Raw genomic sequence first — 19,067 nt, forward strand, 5'->3', positions numbered from 1 at the left:
AAAACGCGACTAAACAAAAAGAAAAGAAAAAGAAAAGAAAACAGGGGGAAAAATAAATTTAAAAAAATAAGTGCCTGATAAAAAATGTCCAACCATAGATTTAAAAAAAGTACAATTGTATCACAAGGAGTCATTTTTTAAAAATAGCTTATAAAAATAGGGTGTAATAAATAACACTCCTATATACTGGTCTTAAATTACAAAGTAAAATTAATACATCACCCACCAAACTCTTCGTACTTCACACCAACAGATTATTATGTCTTGTAGTCTACAAAATTATTTTAACGTATTAAGATTTATTTCAAAAGAAAATGTAGACTGTTTTCTTCTTCAGTCCAAAATAATTTTGATACTTATGCGGAATACGGACCGTGCTGAAATACTAACGTTATTATTTTGTGTTTATTATGCCTTTATAATAATAGCGTTATGATTTTGCTTATTATTGGTAACTATTCTGTACTTTCACCTAACAATTTAATAAACATAAATATTGTATTTAAGTTGAAAATCTTATCTAAGAAATATTCTCTACATAAGTACAATATAAAAATGCCATTGTAACATTTGCTTCGGAGCAAAGTGTAATATCTGTTCTGCTACTAAAATTCACTTGTTTCGGTTCTTGGACAGAAGCAATATAATTTCTGCCTGATCATGAGTGCTTCTTTCGCCACATTTAAAACCTACATTGTGTTTAACTCTGTCCTCATGCGGAGGCAAGCAAATAAGAAGACCTTAAAATGTAATAGAAAAAACGTACATAGTTTATTAAATAAATCGTGTATTGCGTTATAAATTGTTTGTTCTATCGAATCTAAAAACAAAAACGAACAGAAAAAAACATACACCAATCGGATATTACATCATATGAATTAAGTAAATCACGTATTGTGTTTTAAATTGTTTTATTGAATATAAAAAATACACGAACAGGAAATTGCGTCATCTGGACGTGTTTTATTGGCAATTGAGAATTTTAGGTTAAAAAGGCAAATTTGTTTTTCATTTTTGAAAGAATTTCAAAGGGAGACAATTCAAAGCATTGTTAAAGTTTCGCCTAAGGTAAGAGCCAACTAAACACAAAATAAACAATAACACATAATAAAAGATTCCGTGAAATTTACTGAATTAAAAAGAAAATTAAGCTATAATAGTATTTCGAAATAAATTACGAGACGTTTTTTCTTGTGAAAATGTAGGAGTTTAAAATAATAAAAACCCTTTTGAAAATGTATAATCTTTCTTAAACGAACTTCTTAATAAACAGCATCTCTTTAAAAAAAACATAAAGGTGGTCATTATAAGAAAACGTATTATTCCCCCCCCAGAAGAAAGAAAACCCTCGAATTTTAACAAAATTAAACTTTCGTAGTAAATCAACACAAATATTAAAAGTTATAAACTTTAAGAATTGAATAGTATTGTCTTGGAATTCTTCTAAAAAGAAAACAATAAAAACGCTCTTCAAACGTAAGCTGTGCAAGTACTGCTTTATCTTTAGAAGCTTTTTTTTTGAAAATGACTGCTTTTTAACCAATTGTACACAAACAGCAGAAACGATGAAACAGAAAATATTGACAGATAATATATCTACCTGCAATGGAACTGATCGAACCCCGTTTTTTAGTGTCCAGTTCACTGGATGCGTCGATCATCTCCCGACTGGCTTTCTCGGCGGATAGCTCAACAATGCCGATTCCTTCCTCATCATCGCTTGCGGATAGGCACGAAACATCACTTGGCCGACGCCGGTCGGTAATAGAACTGCGTTTTGAACCCAAGCGTTGGCGACTACCTGTTCGTCCTGCAATAAAGTAGAAGAACAAAAGAAGTATATAATCTACCATTCTGATATATATATATATATATATATATATATATATATATATATATATATGTGTGTGTGTGTGTGTGTGTGTGTGTGTGGCATTTAGAATGTAGATTTTTGGTCATTTATTTGTATATTTTGTAAAGTTATAGTTAACGTACATTGCGCTTCATAAATAAAAAAGATTGGTATGCATTAAGGTTGTAATATAATTGAATAAAAATATATTTCCCCATAAACATTCTAAACATAAACATTATATATATATATATATATATATATATATATATATATATATATATATATGAATATATTTCCCCATAAATATTATATATATATTCGTATGCATACATACATACACTCACACACAGACACACACACACACACACACACACACATATATATACATATATATACAAGCATATTTATATATGACAAATAAACCTGAATAAATCAAAATATTTATCAATACATCAAATTTAAACAAAGAAAATTGTACAAGTCAGAAATCCTTAATGCATGAATTTTCAGAGTATAACTGTTAAAAAATACAATGTATAAATAAATTTGAAGATAAAAAAAAAATATACGTAAAAATATATATATAAAAAAACCGTTAAAACAAAGAATAGGAAGTATTTTTTAACAAGCAATTAGTCAATCAATGGATTCCTGAAAAAAGTAAAATCAAAAGATTCCAATGTGAACACAAGAACTTTGTTATAAATTTGCAAAAGATCCAATTAATTAGTGGCAAAGTGCGAAAATTCAATAGGTACAATAAAATAGAATTCCAGAATTGTCCGAATCAATGGATAAATGGCGTAATCCAAAATTCAGTTCCGTCCAAAATGTCAATCGAATATCTTGCAAATAACCAGCATGAATAACTTTCGTAAGGATATAATTTATAAATTAAACGATGATATTACTAGCCATTTTTAATGAAACAGTCCGCTTCCAAGTAGGTTAGCAAACATACTAAAAATATAAAAAGATAGAAATAGCTAAAGTGTAATATATATATATATATATATATATATATATATATATATATATATATATATAAGAATGGATGGTCACATTCAATGCTGCCAAGACTAAACTGGTTTCCTTCAATAATTACAAGAAACCTTCTCTGCCACCAAAAGCAATGGCCAGTGACTCCCTGTCTGAGAGTACATCTTTCAAACTGCTTGGCATAAAGTTCACAGGAAACAGGAGTTGGAACAATTATATTGAAAACATTGCCAGGGCCGCTGCGAAAAATGTAGGCTCTCTCTACCGTGCTAGAAAACTACTGACACCTGAAAGTATCCTGTACCTCTATAAGGCCACCGTTCGCCCATGTATGGAGTATTGTTGTCATATTTGGGCTGGTGCATCTGCTACTAGTCTCTCGCTCCTAAACAAGGTTCAAAAAAGAGTCGCGAATCTGATAGGCCCTGAACTGGCATCTAAGCTTCAGCCTCTGTCCCATCGACGAAACGTTGCATCCCTCTGCCTGTTCTACAAGTATTTTAATGGTGAATGCTCTGACGAACTGCAGACACTTGTGCCCCACGACGTAGACACCCTCGACAAACCCGACCGGCAGCTAAATCCCACCCCCACACAGTAGAGATCCCTAGATGTAAAAGATCTTTCTACTCCAGTAGTTTCTTCCCCAGAACCGCTAGACTCTGGAATTCCATTTCAAGTTCCTGCTTCCCCAACTGTACTGGCATGCAAAAGTTCAAGTGCAACGTGAACCGACATCTTGCTGCCCAAATCCCAACATAGTGCCCCAGTAGTTGCTGCCCCTGATAGTAGCCCCCTACACCAAAGTGGCAATGCGCCTTGTTTGGGGTGAAAATGTAAATATATATATATATATATATATATATATATATATATCACTACTGAAAATGGGTGAACATTTGGGAGTTCCAGTTGTCTGTCTGTGTTTTCCGCGATGTCGACATTGTTTCCAGTCGTCCTGGATTTCTATTTGCAACTAGATTACAGCAATGCCGAGTTAGGAGAGGTTTGGTTATGGATAGCGTATCCCTTGTTTCACAATAACCCGCGCAGTTTTCTTTACAGGGGTATCCATTGTCTCTCACGACTGAGCGGAGGCATCTCTCCCTGTCCCTATATATATATATATATATATATATATATATATATATATATATATATATATATATATATATATATATATATATTATTTGTGGGTAAACAGCTAAATATGTTCGCTACAAACAACCATCTGTTTCAGTCAATGAGACTTCGTCAGTCGACCCTGAACCCATCGACGCCACAAAGAAAAAGCCGTAACTGTTTACCCTCAAATAAAAAATATTTTGTTCTTGATATTGAGCACTATCTAACAACCTCGTTGTATTCATTAGTCTCGTCCGGGCGTCTTTGCTTGCTTGCTTGGATCCTGCCTTCGATTCCATATTTAAAAAAAAGAAAAGAAAAAAGAATAGAAAACGGGTTGACAGATAACAGCCAGACCAGTATCTTATAATCATTAGATGACTCTCGCTGTCTTGACATTTACGACCAGCTGTAATTGTAATTCGCTGCGTTCATGGATCCTGAAAGCATAAAACACTAGTGTCCGTAGGTATTAAAAACAAATTATTATCATAATTATATAAGCTCCTTTTAGTAACTCGATTTTTACTGTTGAGCACTCTTATTGTCACTTAAGCTTACCTTCGCAGATCATGATGTTATAATTATAAGATCACTCTCGCCGTCTTGACATTTATGCTTTATACGCATGTTAAGTTAAACTCTATCTCTCGCGCTTAACGCTGGCCGCACGGGTTGTTACTTGTTAATGAAGTTGGAGATGGCATCGTGACCGGGTTAGAATCTCCCGAACCCCCTGCACTGATGATTCCCGAAATGATGAAGAACTAGTGTCTGAAGGTATAAGCAAATAATTATAGTAAACAATTATGTCAGCCACATAAAGAACTCTATTCTTATTGTTGAGGTTAAAAGTAAGTCACTTAATGAAACACTAGTGTCTGTAAGTATAAAAAATAATTGTATGTGTGTGTGTGCGCGTGCGCGTGTGTGCCTATGGATATGACTCAGAAGCTAAGAATGAGGGTGGAGAGTTGTATGTTTTGGTTTCGATTCTAGCTGATGGCACCCAAATCACACACACACACACACTCACACACACACACACACACACACACACACACACACACACACACACGCACACATATATATATTATGGCAGGAGAGTTTAGTTTCCTAGAAGTACATCCAATGAAACAACATGTGTCTACCAAAAAGTGCTCAATGAGTAAACAGAGCAGGTATATTAAATTTATTTATACAAGCATTGATGGCTACATATGTGCATACATGTTTCTGTAATCACTCGTGCTGGGGAGATTACGTCTTCAGGCCTAGAATTTTCGAGGGTAACTCTTGACCTGAAGACGTAATCTCCCCAGCAACAGGTGATTACAGAAAAATGTATGCACATATGTAGCCATCAATGTTTATATAAATAAATTTAATATATATATATATATATATATATATATATATATATATATATATATATATATATAACACTTATCAAGGCCCAGAGGCCACTCGAGGATAAAGGGTTAAAAGGTGTACAGTAGTCAATTGGACAATATAGTAATCGTTAGTAATGGAAATTCGGTAAATTTGTTGAACGGCTCATCAAGAACTTGTTTACGTTGGACTTGAAGCACGCCCATATTATAGTCAGCTGGAAAGCAGGCAAAAGGAAGAGAGTTCCTACAGGCGTGCAGTTCTAAGAAAGAAACTTTGTTCATGGAATCTACGTTAAGGTTTAGGCACAGATAAAGAGTGGTGGACATTATTGATAGTGTTTTCAGCGAGACTTGTGTTTCTTCTGAAAGTTTGGCGAGGAGGGAACATAGATTAAAGCTCAGACGAGCACTCGCCATAAAAATAACCATAAAGTAGAGACAGACTTGCAACATCTCTTTTGTGATAAAGAGTTTGCAGGGAATAGAAAAGGGCATCGCCTACTAGACTACGAAAACTATTTTGAACTCTATCAAGGCAGCATAATTCTTTTCTAGAAGTTCCTGCCCAGATGATGCAAGAGTACTCGATCCTTGGACGTATCTGGCTCTCATATAGGTAGGGAATTTCATTAGCAATGAGATATCAACTGGATCGATAAAAGGATCCCACAATTTTTCCAGCGACCTTGACAACAGATTTTATGTATGCGTTCCATTTCAGATCAGGAGTAAAGGTCAAGTCCAGAAGCTTGTCAAAACATGAAGCCTCCTCAAGTCATTCATTTCAATTGATGCCAGATAGGAATCAGAGCTTTGATGATGTAAAGATAGAAGCTTGGTTTTAGTTGCATTAAATGTAAGCAGGACCTCTTTTCCTATTGTACCACGTGCTCAAGATCAACCAAGAGAGGATCAGAGAGAACTTGGTCGTTTACGGTCTTTAATGTGCTACCATAGATGGTAGTATCATCAGCAAAAATGTCTACGAATGATGTAAGAATGTGATTTGGAAGAACATTAATGCAGATCAGGAAGAGAGCTGGGCCCAAGATGGACCCCTGAGGGACTCTATCATTAATACAGTGACCTTCTAATTTATGCCCATTAAGACTACTCTTATGAACTTAACAGAAAGAAATTATTTAATAATTGAGAAGACATTTTCAGCAACACCGTAGCTGGAGATCTTGTTAAGTAAACCTTTATGCCACAACATATCAAAGGCCTTTGATATGTCAAGAGCAATTGCTAGAAAGGAAGCCTCAGTCGAGAGATTAGCTAATCCTATGCGATATAACTGTAAGCACATCTGCTGTAGATCTAGCAGAACGGAAACCATATTGCCTGTCACTAAGAACACACACACACACACACACACACACACACACACACACACACATATATAATGGTTTTGATAGTACTACTATATATTTACTTCAATATAATAATCGATAAAGAATTGTCTGTATTATAATTAATACGTATTCTGCCTGATTAAAATATCATATTTAAGCGTATCTTACGATCGTGTAAAGCCGGGTGGCCTGCTAATATATATATATATATATATATATATATATATATGCGTGTATATATATATATATAAGCAGATATGAATATATATATATGAATATTGTTTTCTATATAATATTGAACAAAATTATATAAACGCAGGAAATATTATCAGAATTTATACTCTTTGTATGTACACTGTAATTGAATTAATTATCTGCTTACCTCAATATATATATATATATATATATATATATATATATATATATATATATATATATATAACATAATACTCTTTTCTTTCTTGTGATAATTTTTCGTAGGTAAGCAGTTGAATACCAAGCTACATAGTCAAGGTTTTATTTGTGACTAAAATCAAACTCTTTGACCGGCTTTAATTATCACTTGCTACATTGATGATTGCGTACGTATAGGTAAAATAATATATATATATATGTGTGTGTGTGTGTGTGTGTGTGTGTGTGTATGTGGGAGAGAGAGAGAGAGAGAGATAACGCACAATAATCCAACGCGTCGCTCAATTGAGTAGAGAACTTTATCAAAAAATCAAAAATCAAGTTGAAAAGTGTCGAAAATTGCCACTTATTCAACTTTATCATTGATAAAACCCTTGCGACACGTTGGCGAAATATTAAGATGAATTCTTGACTTTTAGATATTTTTTTTTTACATGGGGGTCATCACTTATCAAGGCCTGAAGGCCACTCAGGGATAAGGGTTATTGCGTGTACAGTAATCAATGAGATACTATTGTAGTAATCATTAGTATTGGGGGTTTTGATAGAGTGTCTTACTTAAGGGGGCGGTTCCACTGGCGTGCAGTTCTAAGAAAGAAGCTTTTCTCATGGAAGCTACGTTTGGATTTAGGCACAGATAAAGAGTATGGAAATGTATTGACAGTAGTTTCAGCAAGACGGGTATTTCTCGTGAAAGATTGGCGATGGGGGACGAGTGATTGGAGCTCAGACGAGCACCTGCCATGGAAGTAACGATAAAACAAAGACAGGCTCGCAACGTCTCTTCTGTGGGAGAGAGGCTGCAGGGGAGAGAAAAGGGCACCCCCCACTAAACGGGCTATTTTGTACTCTGTCAAGGCAGGATAGGCTGTTTTTAGTAGCTCCTGCCCAGATATGGCAGCAGTACTCCATCCTTGGCTTTTATACAGATAGAGAATTGCATCAGACGTGAGATATTAGTAGTGAGATATTAGTGCAAGATGATCTTATCTCGGCTCTACAGCCTTTTTTACGCAGAAATGTCGCTATGATCTCTCTACCATATCATAATATTAATAGTAAGTGGTTAATTGAGCTCCAATTCATGGCCCAGCAAAATATTTAGTGAGTAATCGCTGATGATAGTCTGTGTGACATCTTTGACGTAGTACAAATAATAAAGAGAACGATGGAAAGTACGCTACTCATATCACCAGGAATACCCAAACAGAATACAGCATCATCATATTGACACACCGGTTCCCGTCAGATTACCGAAGTTAAGCAACGTTGAACCTGGTCATTACTAAAATGGGAACCAATTTGGGAATTCCAGGTGCCGTATGTAAGAGGACGTCAACATCTCTCTGCAAAAGTTGAATAAGCCTAACTTCGTCATCTTCCCTAACGGGAATATACATGCAACTGGGGACCGCTTGTGAATTTATAATCCCATGAAACTTCCCCCTCCGGAGGAAGCCGGTTAAACCCGAATGGGGTTAGTGCCGTTTCACACACACAAACGGAAGTCCAGAAGTTCGTTGTCCTGTAAACGCCTTTCGTCCGTCGAAACGAAGGTGACCATCTGATAATCTTATAAATGATGGATGACTCGCGCTGGGTGTTTGTTTAAAAGGAAGCTGGTTTTCGCAGCACTAGCCTCACTCTCTCGTCCCAACCAGCCTGAACCAGCGGTCAGACAGGGTCGAGACAGCTTGAGATGAGATGGAGGAGCTGCCGGAAATGTCGACGTTCTTTTACATCCAACGATTTATATTTCTACATAGTCACTCATTTGGTATTGTCCAGGCTCAACGTTGCTTAACTTCGGTGACCTAACGATAAATGGTATGTCAATATGATTATGTCGTATTGTTCACATAGTAGAGGCTACTCGATTTACCTAATTTATACACATACCCTAGAGAGCTACACCACAGGGTTGAGAACATAATTTCGCCACTTATCACCTGGGAGAGATTTGTTTTTATTTGCCAGGAGCGATACGCCAGTTTTAAGTCTCATTTGTTCGGCTCATCTTTTTAGTGATCATCTTGATCTCTCGTCAATGAAATCTTGGTGTGATTTCTTTACAAAGAAAGAAACAAAAACATGTCTAAACCACGTTAATCTCTTTTTACAAATAACAGTTGTTAATGTTAGGTTTCCTGTTGATATAAATATTTCATGTCCATCTCGCAAACTTAGTACAAGGAGTTTTTTTCTTTGCAGTTAAAATCATAATGCTTTAGTACTGTACGTACGTAGATTCGGAAATTACCTTTCTTCTTTGAAATCAGCACCATCTTATTTGCATATGAGTAATGAGACTTCACGTTACTTCGCAAGATTCGTCAGCATATAGTCAAGCTCGGTCAACATTTTCTTTTTGGCCCGTAATCTCATTCTACATTCTACACAAACCCATCCAGAAATTTGAGTAAAGTCCTTTTTACTTTCCTATTACTTGTATTAAATGTGGACAAGGCATTTTATCAAAGAATATAATTAAGAAATACTTTAGATTTTTACTCAGTTATGGCTGACGGAACGAGAACATGGATTAAATAAAGTTCGCTAACACACACTTGAAGACGGTCGGAGGCTATACCAGTCGAAACGTTGTGAGAATAACATTTAAAATGAGAATAGTAGTTCGATTATTCCAAATAATAAAGAAGCCACCGTCTATAATATGAACCTTACCTGTCTGTTTAAATGTATGTATATATGTATGTATGTATATATGCATATATGTATGTCTGCCTAAAACTTTCGACAGACGCGATGGATTTTCATAATATCGGTATCGTTTTGAAGCACGACGCCTCGGACAAAAAAATATCGAAAAATTGGATAAACACATTAATTCCTTAATCCTCAGCTGGGCACTTTTCAATAAAAAAGGGTCGCTTTTTTTCGCCGATATTTTCGAAAGTGATCCCTTCTTTTCGATTGACTAGCCAATTCTGGTTTGGCGATGGACGCAACGGCAAAGACGTCACGTTTTTTTCACGTTCTTTTCCTCCTTCGCCTGCCTGTCTACTACCACTTTTTTTACACCCCCCAGGCAACGCCGGGAACCCAGACTAGTATAAACTGAAGGAAAGTCGTAATCCTGCGTTTTTTTTTGTTTTTTTTTTAGCCATAACCAGACCATACACGCTACACAATTTTATTCAAAAATTTGAGTCACTTCCGAATTCTTATTATTTTTAAGGAAAGCATTGTATCACAAGTGTCCTATTTATTTAATTTCAAAAACATTGACCTGCATTTCATTCTTTGTGAGTATAATCCATTCATAGACATCAATACGAACTACTAATTCACTTTGAAGTTGAACACTTCAGAGACGTCGATATTTGCTTCTTACTCCATATACTTCCTTGTAGGCGTTCAAAATCAAAAACAGCCATTCCCATTCTTTTCTTACTATTCTAAACTATTGGACAAGATCCAACATCTGTTCCGTCGTCGCAATATTGCCTTTGTGCCTGTTTTGCAAGTACATAAATGGTATCTGCTCTGATGAACTCACGCCCCCTCGACGTGAACACTCCCGAGTAACTCAACAGCAACAGAATCTCATCCCTTCACTGTTGACGCCCCTAGATGCTTGAAAGCTTTCTAATAGTTTCTGCCATCGAACTGCACGACTCTGGAATCTGGTCCCTAGTTCCCTGACTGTGCTCTCATGTAGAAGTTTAAATGTAATGTGAACAGACATCTTGCTACTAAACTCCAATTTATGCACCCCCTTGCCAAACTTTCACAAAAACACTCGACTAGCTACGACTACTATCAACATTTTCCCTCACTCTCTATCTGTATCTAAATCTAAACGCAGAGTCCACGCACAGAGCTTCTTTTCTAGAACCGCCCGCTTGTGGAACACTGTTCCATTGGACTGCTTCCCAGCGGACTAGAAGCCGTCAAGTCCAATGTAAACATCTTCTTGTTGAACCGTCTCCATAAATAATCAAATTGTACCGAGCTTACACCATTAATGATTACTACATTGCAACCTAACATTTATTAACACTTATGCTCCAGTAGCCTTTGGGTCTTGATTAATGATGACTTCCTTAAAAAAAACAACTCCCCACCATCCCCTGTAAAATATGAGCCACAACAGTAGTTTTTAATGTCCAGGTGGTAATACGCTTGTTTGGAGAGTAAATATGAAATAAATACATCAATAAATATGAGATGAGAATTCTTGAAATACTAAACAAAGACACACAAAGCACACAAAGCAAAACAAAAAGACTGCTAATTGTATTGCTATCCACACACACACACACACACACACACATATATATATATATATATACTTACTATATATATATATTTATATATACTTACTATATATATATATATATATATATATATATATATATATATATATATATATATATATATATATATATATATATAGCCTTTGAGACTTTATAGGACCGGTCGCCACAGTCGCTTGAAAATTTCTTGGGACCACTAAAAGTCGTAAATCACTCGCCCGCAAGTCGATAAAATTTCTCTAAATAAAGAAACAGGAACAACTCATTTATTTTACGACCCTCAAATATGTGATGACTTAGAATGGTCTGTGTCTCATCATTTGTGAATTCTTTCATCTCTAGCTGCGAGACCGTTGGAATATCGTATTTGAAAAAGAGTGGTCACGCTAAAGGTCAACAAGAGGTCAAATTTACACATTCGGCGTGTAGTCAAAATGTCGCCTTCATTTAGCTCTCTAATTTTGAAATTCATTTGAAAAATAATTTTTCGACGCTACAACTACATACACTTCATGCTTACAAAAGTAAAGACGAACATTTGAAAGAGGAAAAAAAAACACGCTTCGTTCCGTCAAGCATCCGAAGAAATGATTCTTATTTCTATGGAACAATAATATCAATGATACTATATAAAGAAACAGGTGTTGTATTTTAACGTTTTGTTGAATATTTACTGAAATGTTTGTAGTAATAAAATAGTTGATTTACAAGAGTTAAACAAATATTTTCTTGTTAGATTATACACACAGTAATTTCTTGAATTGTTGTAAAATTATTTACTGAAAGAAAGACATAAAGTCGAACGAATAAAAATATTTTGGGGTGAGTAAATTTTCCCTCACACTCGATCGGCGGTCGAATGATTTTTTTTTCAAATCTCAAAGGCTGTTTATATATATATATATATAGCTCATGTTCACTCCTTACAAAGCATATCACCACTTGGACGTAAGGGGCTACTATTTGGGGCCATGTCTAGGAAAGATTAACAAGATATTGGTTTATGTTACATTTAAACTTCTGCATATCAGTACAGTTAGGGAAGCAGACAGCAGGAAGGGAATTCCAAAGCTGTCCGAGGAAAGAAACTATTATCGTCATTTAGGTACATCAACAGTGAAGGAGTGAGATCTTATTGCTAATCGGGTTTGTCGGGGATCTGTATGTCGAGGGGGTATAAATGCAACGAGTTCACCAGAACACATTCCATTAAAATATTTGTAAAACAGGCACAGTGATGCAACATTGCGGCGATGAGACAGGGGCTGGAGCTTAGTTGATAAAGTGGGACCGATTAGATTGAAAACTCTTTTTTAGGCTATCTAAGAGGGAAGACTAGTGGTAGATGCATCCGTCCAGATTTGCCAACAATACTCCATGCATGGGCGAATGGTGGCCTTGTAAAGGTACAAGATACTCTCAAGCGTGAGTTGTCTTCTAGCTAGATAGAGGGAATCCGCCATTTGCAGCAGCTTTCGCAATGCCATTTCCCCCCTCTCTCTCTCTCTCTCTCTCTCTCTCTCTCTCTCTCTCTCTATATATATATATATATATATATATATATATATATATATATAACTACTTCATTTACTCACATAAAATTTATATACAAAAGTATAGATGTAGGCGTAAACTTTAAGTATTTACTTCAAAAGTGCTCAATACATAGGTAGAGCTAGTTAGTAATTTATAAAATATATATGGCGATTAAGCTACACTGAATGTTCGGCGTTTCATCCACTCTAGGATTCCTCAGGCTTATATATATATATATACGAGCAAACAGTTAATAAAACGTTAAAACACACTTTGAAATGAGTTAAAAACATATTTAATCTGAAAAGGAAACACTAGATAAGTGGATAGTCCTTAATCCACGGAGTTTCGAAGAAATACTTTCCTTCTCAGAGGATAGGAATTATGAGAAGGAAAGTATTTCTTCGAAACTCCTCGGATTAAGGACTATCCACTTATTTAGTCTTTCCTTTTCAGATAAATTTGTTTTTAACTCATTTCAAAGTGTTTTTTAATATGTTTTATTAACTGTTTGCTCGTATTATAAGCTCTATCTCCTATTTGGTTTTATCGATCTTTTACATCTGGCTGAGATAACTTTATGAATATTAATTCTTTAATATTTATAATATACTTTAATCTTACCATCTTGGATAATTTTTGTAAATTTAATTGTAATTTTTATCTTATATATATATATATATATATATATATATATATATATATATATATATATAGTCTGAAGAAGCTTTGAGTAAAAAGATGTAAAAAGAAATAAAAAATGCAGTTTAAATTCTCGGAAAAAAAAGTAAATTTAACCTGTCGCAGACTTCGCACCTACATAATCAGACTTCTAAAAAGTTTATAATTACAAAAGCGAATTCAATTATATAAGAAAGAAGAAGAAGAAGGAGGAGGAGAAGAAGAAGAAGAAGAAGCCTTAACTAAAAATTTTAAATAGAAATATTTAGCACTTGCATAATCCGATTTCTTAAAGTCTTCAATTATAAAACAGAATTTAACTATATAAGGATGAAAAGAGAAGACCTTAAGTAAAATTCATAAATAGAAAACGGGGATCATCGGCTGCTTTCCATGTAGCTGTTCCATAAATTTAAAAACAGGACAACTGTTAAATACATGGTTCTCCAGTGGATAATACCACTTCCCCAATAAGAAAATGTAGAATAATACGGTTACTATTCATACTAGTATATATAAATATATATATATATACATATATATATATATATATATATATATATATATATATATATATATATATATATATATATATATATATAGAGAGAGAGAGAGAGAGAGAGAGAGAGGTAGAGGTTTTCATAATGCATTTATTTTACCAGCAAAACCAAATGCAATGGGCCCAGGCCATGTGACGTAAGCTGTGTTTACTGTACAACTGCTGAAAACGTCACCTGCATAATTAGCGAGTGGTTGTAATTTCATTGGAAGCGAATACACAATTAGAATTGATAAGGGAAAACCCAAGTTTACTCCCCTAGAGTACATTTACTCCTTCTATAAGCCAGAAAATAAGGAATTACACAGTATTATCTAAAATAGTGATGCAAATAAGCCAATTAGCAAACGGAAAAATGTAAGTGAGAAATGAAGTCTTCGAAGAGGGACGAGTTTTTGCATTTGTCCAATTTTTTTTCCACCGTTTCTCGCAAGAAGCTTCGGTTTAAGAAGTGGAAACCCTGAACTTATCAAAGACAAGTGCCAACAAGTGTCGTGCCATCAACATAATGAATATAAATCTAATTGCAAACATTCTAGTTCTTTTGTCACATCGCCAACAAATCTCTAATACGTTTCCCTTGTTCCTTCGCGCAGAGGATTTGTCAGCCTTAGGATGCAGCATGCTGTGCGGGACATGACGGTGGTTCAATGGTTAACGACAGGGATTGACGACCTGGATGTCCGAAGTTCGAATCCAGTTCATTCCACAAAAACTACTTTTACTTCGGATGTTGGCAACCTTCACGTGGTCACTCCTGTAAATACCATATGTTTTTCTTAAAAAATAATTCTGACTAGGAAAATATGAGGGAAACCAATGTCAAGAATGGAATCTTTCAATTCTTACGATATGACGATGAATGAATGCGTTTCGCTCGGTTGTTATATGTCTTGTTTCTAAGTTTTTGTTTTATTTTGCTCCGTATATGAAGGGTCCAGAATATCTTACGATGTATCCTACGCAACTATTTATTTCTGTTATTATTTCATTCTTCTGAAGCATGAACAACAAAAGGAGGCTTTGATGAACTTTGTTCAAGGGTTTATTAGAGAGTATGGACTTAAGAGGGAGAGACTACATAACTAAAATTATTAATTATATATATTCTTCTTTTCATTATTAGGATATTTCTTACAAAGGAGTCAGTAATTATCAAGGCCCGGAGGCCACTTGAGGATAAAGGTAAATGAGTGAACAGTAGTCAATGGGACAACATCGTAGTAATCGTTAGTAGTGGAAATTTGGATTACTTAAAGTGACGGGTTATCAAGAACTTGTTTACGTTGGACTTGAAGACGACCATATTGCAGTCAGCTGGAAAGCAGGTAAACGGAAGAGAGTTCCACAGGCGTGCAGTTCAAAGAAAGAAATTACATCGCAATAATCGTTAGTAGTGGAAATTTAGTAAATTGGATTACTTAGAGACGCCTCATCAAGAACTTGTTTACGTTGGACTTGAAGACAACCATATTTTAGTCAGCTGGAATAAGGGAAACAAAAGACAATTCCACAGGCGTGCAGTTCTAAGAAAAAAACTTTTTTCATGGAATCTACGTTTAGGTTTAGGCACAGATAAAGAGTGGGAAAATTATTGATAGTGTTTTCAGCTGGACGAGTATTTTTCGTGACAGTTTGGCAAGAGGGGATCATAGATTGAAGCTCAGACGAGCACTTGCGATGAAAATAACGATAAAGAAGAAACAGGCTCGCAACGTCTCTTCTGTGGGAAACAGGTTGTAGGGAAGAGGAAAGGGCATCCCCTACTAAGCTACGAAGTCTATTTTGAACTCTGTCAAGGGAGGATAATATGCTACTAGCAGCTTCTTCCCAGATGTCGCAACAGTACTCCATCCTTGGACGTACTTGGCCTTTATATAGGCAGAGAATTGCATCAGCTATGAGATATCTACTTGATTGATAGAAGGACCCCACCATTTTCTAACGAACTTGGCAACATACTTTATATACGTGTTCCATTTCAGATCAGGACAAGTTCAAACCTAAAAGCTTGTCAAAACATTGAGCCACCCTAAGACGAGATTCATTCATTTCAATTGATGCCAGGCGGAGATCAGAGCGTTGATGATAGAACCTCGGTTTTAGATGCATTAAATTTAACCAGCCACCTCTTTCCTCATTGTATCACGTGCTCAAGATCAGAGGAGAGAGAATCAGAGAGAACTTGGTCGTTTACGACCTTTGAAGTGTTGCCATAAATGGTATTGTCGTCAGCATAAATGTCTACAAATGATCTTAGGATGTGATTTGGCAGATCATTAGGGTATATCAGGAAGAGATTTGGACCCCGGATGAACCCTTGAGGGACTCCAGCATTAATACTGTGAGCTTCTGATTTCGGCCAATCAACCACTACTCTTATGAACCTGTCAGATAAAAATTATTTAATAATTGAGAAGACATTTCTAGCTATACCGTAGCTGGAGATTTTGTGAGTAGACATTTATGCTATACCCTATCAAAGGTTTTTGGTATGACAAAAGCAATTGCCTTAGAAAGGAAGCACTGTCGAGAGATTCGCTAATCCTATGAGATATAAATATCAGCACATCTGCTGTAGATCTAGTAGAACGGAAACCATATTGCGTGTCAATGAGGAAATTATATTTGCTGAGGTGCCTGACCACTTCTCTATTTAACACAGATACTAGCAACTTATTCATGAAGCATAGGAGACTCATTGATGTGCATTAAGAGAGAGATAACAGGCCACCTGAAATTTAAAATACGGGGCATACTGACGAGGTTTTCCAGGGTGTTGGAAAACAATTCTCCTTAAGACAACGTTTAAACTGCTTTGTAAGTATGAGAGCTAGTTCTAGTTGAAGCTTTTTCAGAACTATAATTGGAATGACGTCAGGGTCAGTTGCTTTACTGGGATCAAGGTTTTTGATTAGCTTGGCAACATAATGCACAGATATTTTTATGTGGCATAACGTGTGTATTTAGCCACAGGATCAAATATGGGGGCCCTAATCGCACATGGTAGAATTAATTGCTGCAAAGATCATGGCAAAGAATTTGGCTTTGTTTGATGTTGATGAGATTACCTCAGGCACAATGATAATGGTTGCGATAGAGCACACGCTTCCGTTCTGTTTGTTATTTGTCAAAACTGGTGGGAGCCAAATCACAGCCCATTTTGACGGACTGAGCATATATTTCTCTCACGTTTTCATTGCTCTTTTACGGTGGTTACTCGCAGTCCTGAAGGCGGCTTTAGTCTCAGTACATCTATTATATTGGAAGCAATAGAAAATGTGATTTCTGTGCGTAATAGCAGTAGCTCATTCTGAAGAGAACTACGGCTGGCTGTCAGGTTTTTGCTGGCGTCTTTTTGAGGGTATGGAGCGGTCTATACCTACAATTAACTATTCTATCAGGTCTTATACTATAGAGGACGCGTCCGTTTTTAACATGGAACGCAGAGGTAGATCTGATATAAATGTACAGAATGAGATGAGTAATTTGTATATTTATTTTTTTTTTTTTGCGAAATGTTATCCCCATCTTTTAATTGTTGTTTCACGACGTTTCTGACAACTGTTTCTCTGGCCTTTTTCATGTGATTAACCGCGACGGGCGCAGTGGATAGACCTATTGAATCTCTACGATTTCAGGTAAGCATTGTCTGAAAATAGCGGTTTCAATCCTATACAAAGAAGCCCAGAGGATTAGTTGGCAAAAACATGATGAGGCAATAACAACCACGGAAGGCAATAATTATTGAGGATACAGTTAAGAGCACGTCGCGGTTAACCACTTGAAGACGGCCAGAGGATAAGTTGGCCGAAACGTTGTGAAGCAACAACTCTGAAGATGGCGATAACAATCTTCAAATACATTAATAACATTATTTACTTCTTAATTTACTGTTAAGAAATGGACGACGCAACGGACAGAGCCTCGAGCTAACATTTAACTTAGATTATTTCTACATAACTAGACGCGTTTCGCTGGCAATTCTTCCAACGAGACTGCTTAAAAAAACCTTTGTTTCTGTCGCTCTAAAATGTGACGTCATGCCATAACGTGATCGTTCGACCTTTGTTTTGTCTGCAGGGTTTAATCTTTTGATTCTGCCATTGTCACCCATCTTTCGTTCAACCATGAAGATGGTTCTGTTTCACAGATTTGCGTTTCCCTGGCTTGCACTAAAGGCGACCCTTATCAAAATTCACACCAGATAACTTGATCGCTACTTACTGGCATGGGATTCCTATGTAACAGAGCTATGGATTATTTTCTTTCCGAGGAGCATTAGTAAAATAGATTAAGCAAACCCTACGGGAACCGAACAAACAATGTCGAACACACGTTCCGCGCCATTGCAGCAATATACTTTCTAAAAAGGGATACTAATCATACTCCTCGCCTTCCTTCTTCTTCTCCTCCTATTATTATTGTTATTATTATTATTATTATTATTATTATTATTATTATTAGTAGTAGTAGTAGTAGTAGTAGTAGTAGATCTTACGATTTCTACTACGCAAATATTTAGTTCTGTTAGTGTTAGTGTTGATTACTGACTTTTTAGTCTTTTCATTGCGAAATTTTGCAACGTTACTTGCGGACTCTGTTTCATCAAATCTATCCATCACAAAGATGAAATTAAAAAGCACATCCCACTACTACTACTACTACTACTACTACTACTACTACTAGACCGTTCTCTTTAATTCCTGCAATAACGCGGATATGTTTGATGCAAAAATGGTTCGCATGTAGGCAACTCCCAGCGGAAGTGGCTGACATAAAAGAACAGAGGAATTAACGTTTCCCGATGCAGACATTAATGCCAAGAAAGAAAGCCGACTTTTCAAAAGAGCTGAAAACATTCCGATA

General features: G+C 35.8%; 1 protein-coding gene across 9 annotated transcripts in view; it reads right to left on the bottom strand.

Moving 5' to 3' along the window:
• Positions 1-19,067, bottom strand: part of LOC145261213 (voltage-gated inwardly rectifying potassium channel KCNH7-like) — a 1,042,998-nt gene that overhangs the window by 130,623 nt on the left and 893,308 nt on the right. For all 9 annotated transcript variants that reach the window (XM_080119561.1, XM_080119557.1, XM_080119564.1 and 6 more), the window contains one exon: positions 1,601-1,810. In XM_080119561.1, coding sequence (XP_079975687.1) covers positions 1,601-1,810 — 210 coding nt within the window. The remainder of the gene's footprint in view (positions 1-1,600; positions 1,811-19,067) is intronic.

The sequence above is a fragment of the Euprymna scolopes genome, chromosome 37, assembly GCF_053919585.1.
Source record: "Euprymna scolopes isolate OS-2025 chromosome 37, ASM5391958v1, whole genome shotgun sequence".
NCBI classification, from domain to species: domain Eukaryota; kingdom Metazoa; phylum Mollusca; class Cephalopoda; order Sepiida; family Sepiolidae; genus Euprymna; species Euprymna scolopes.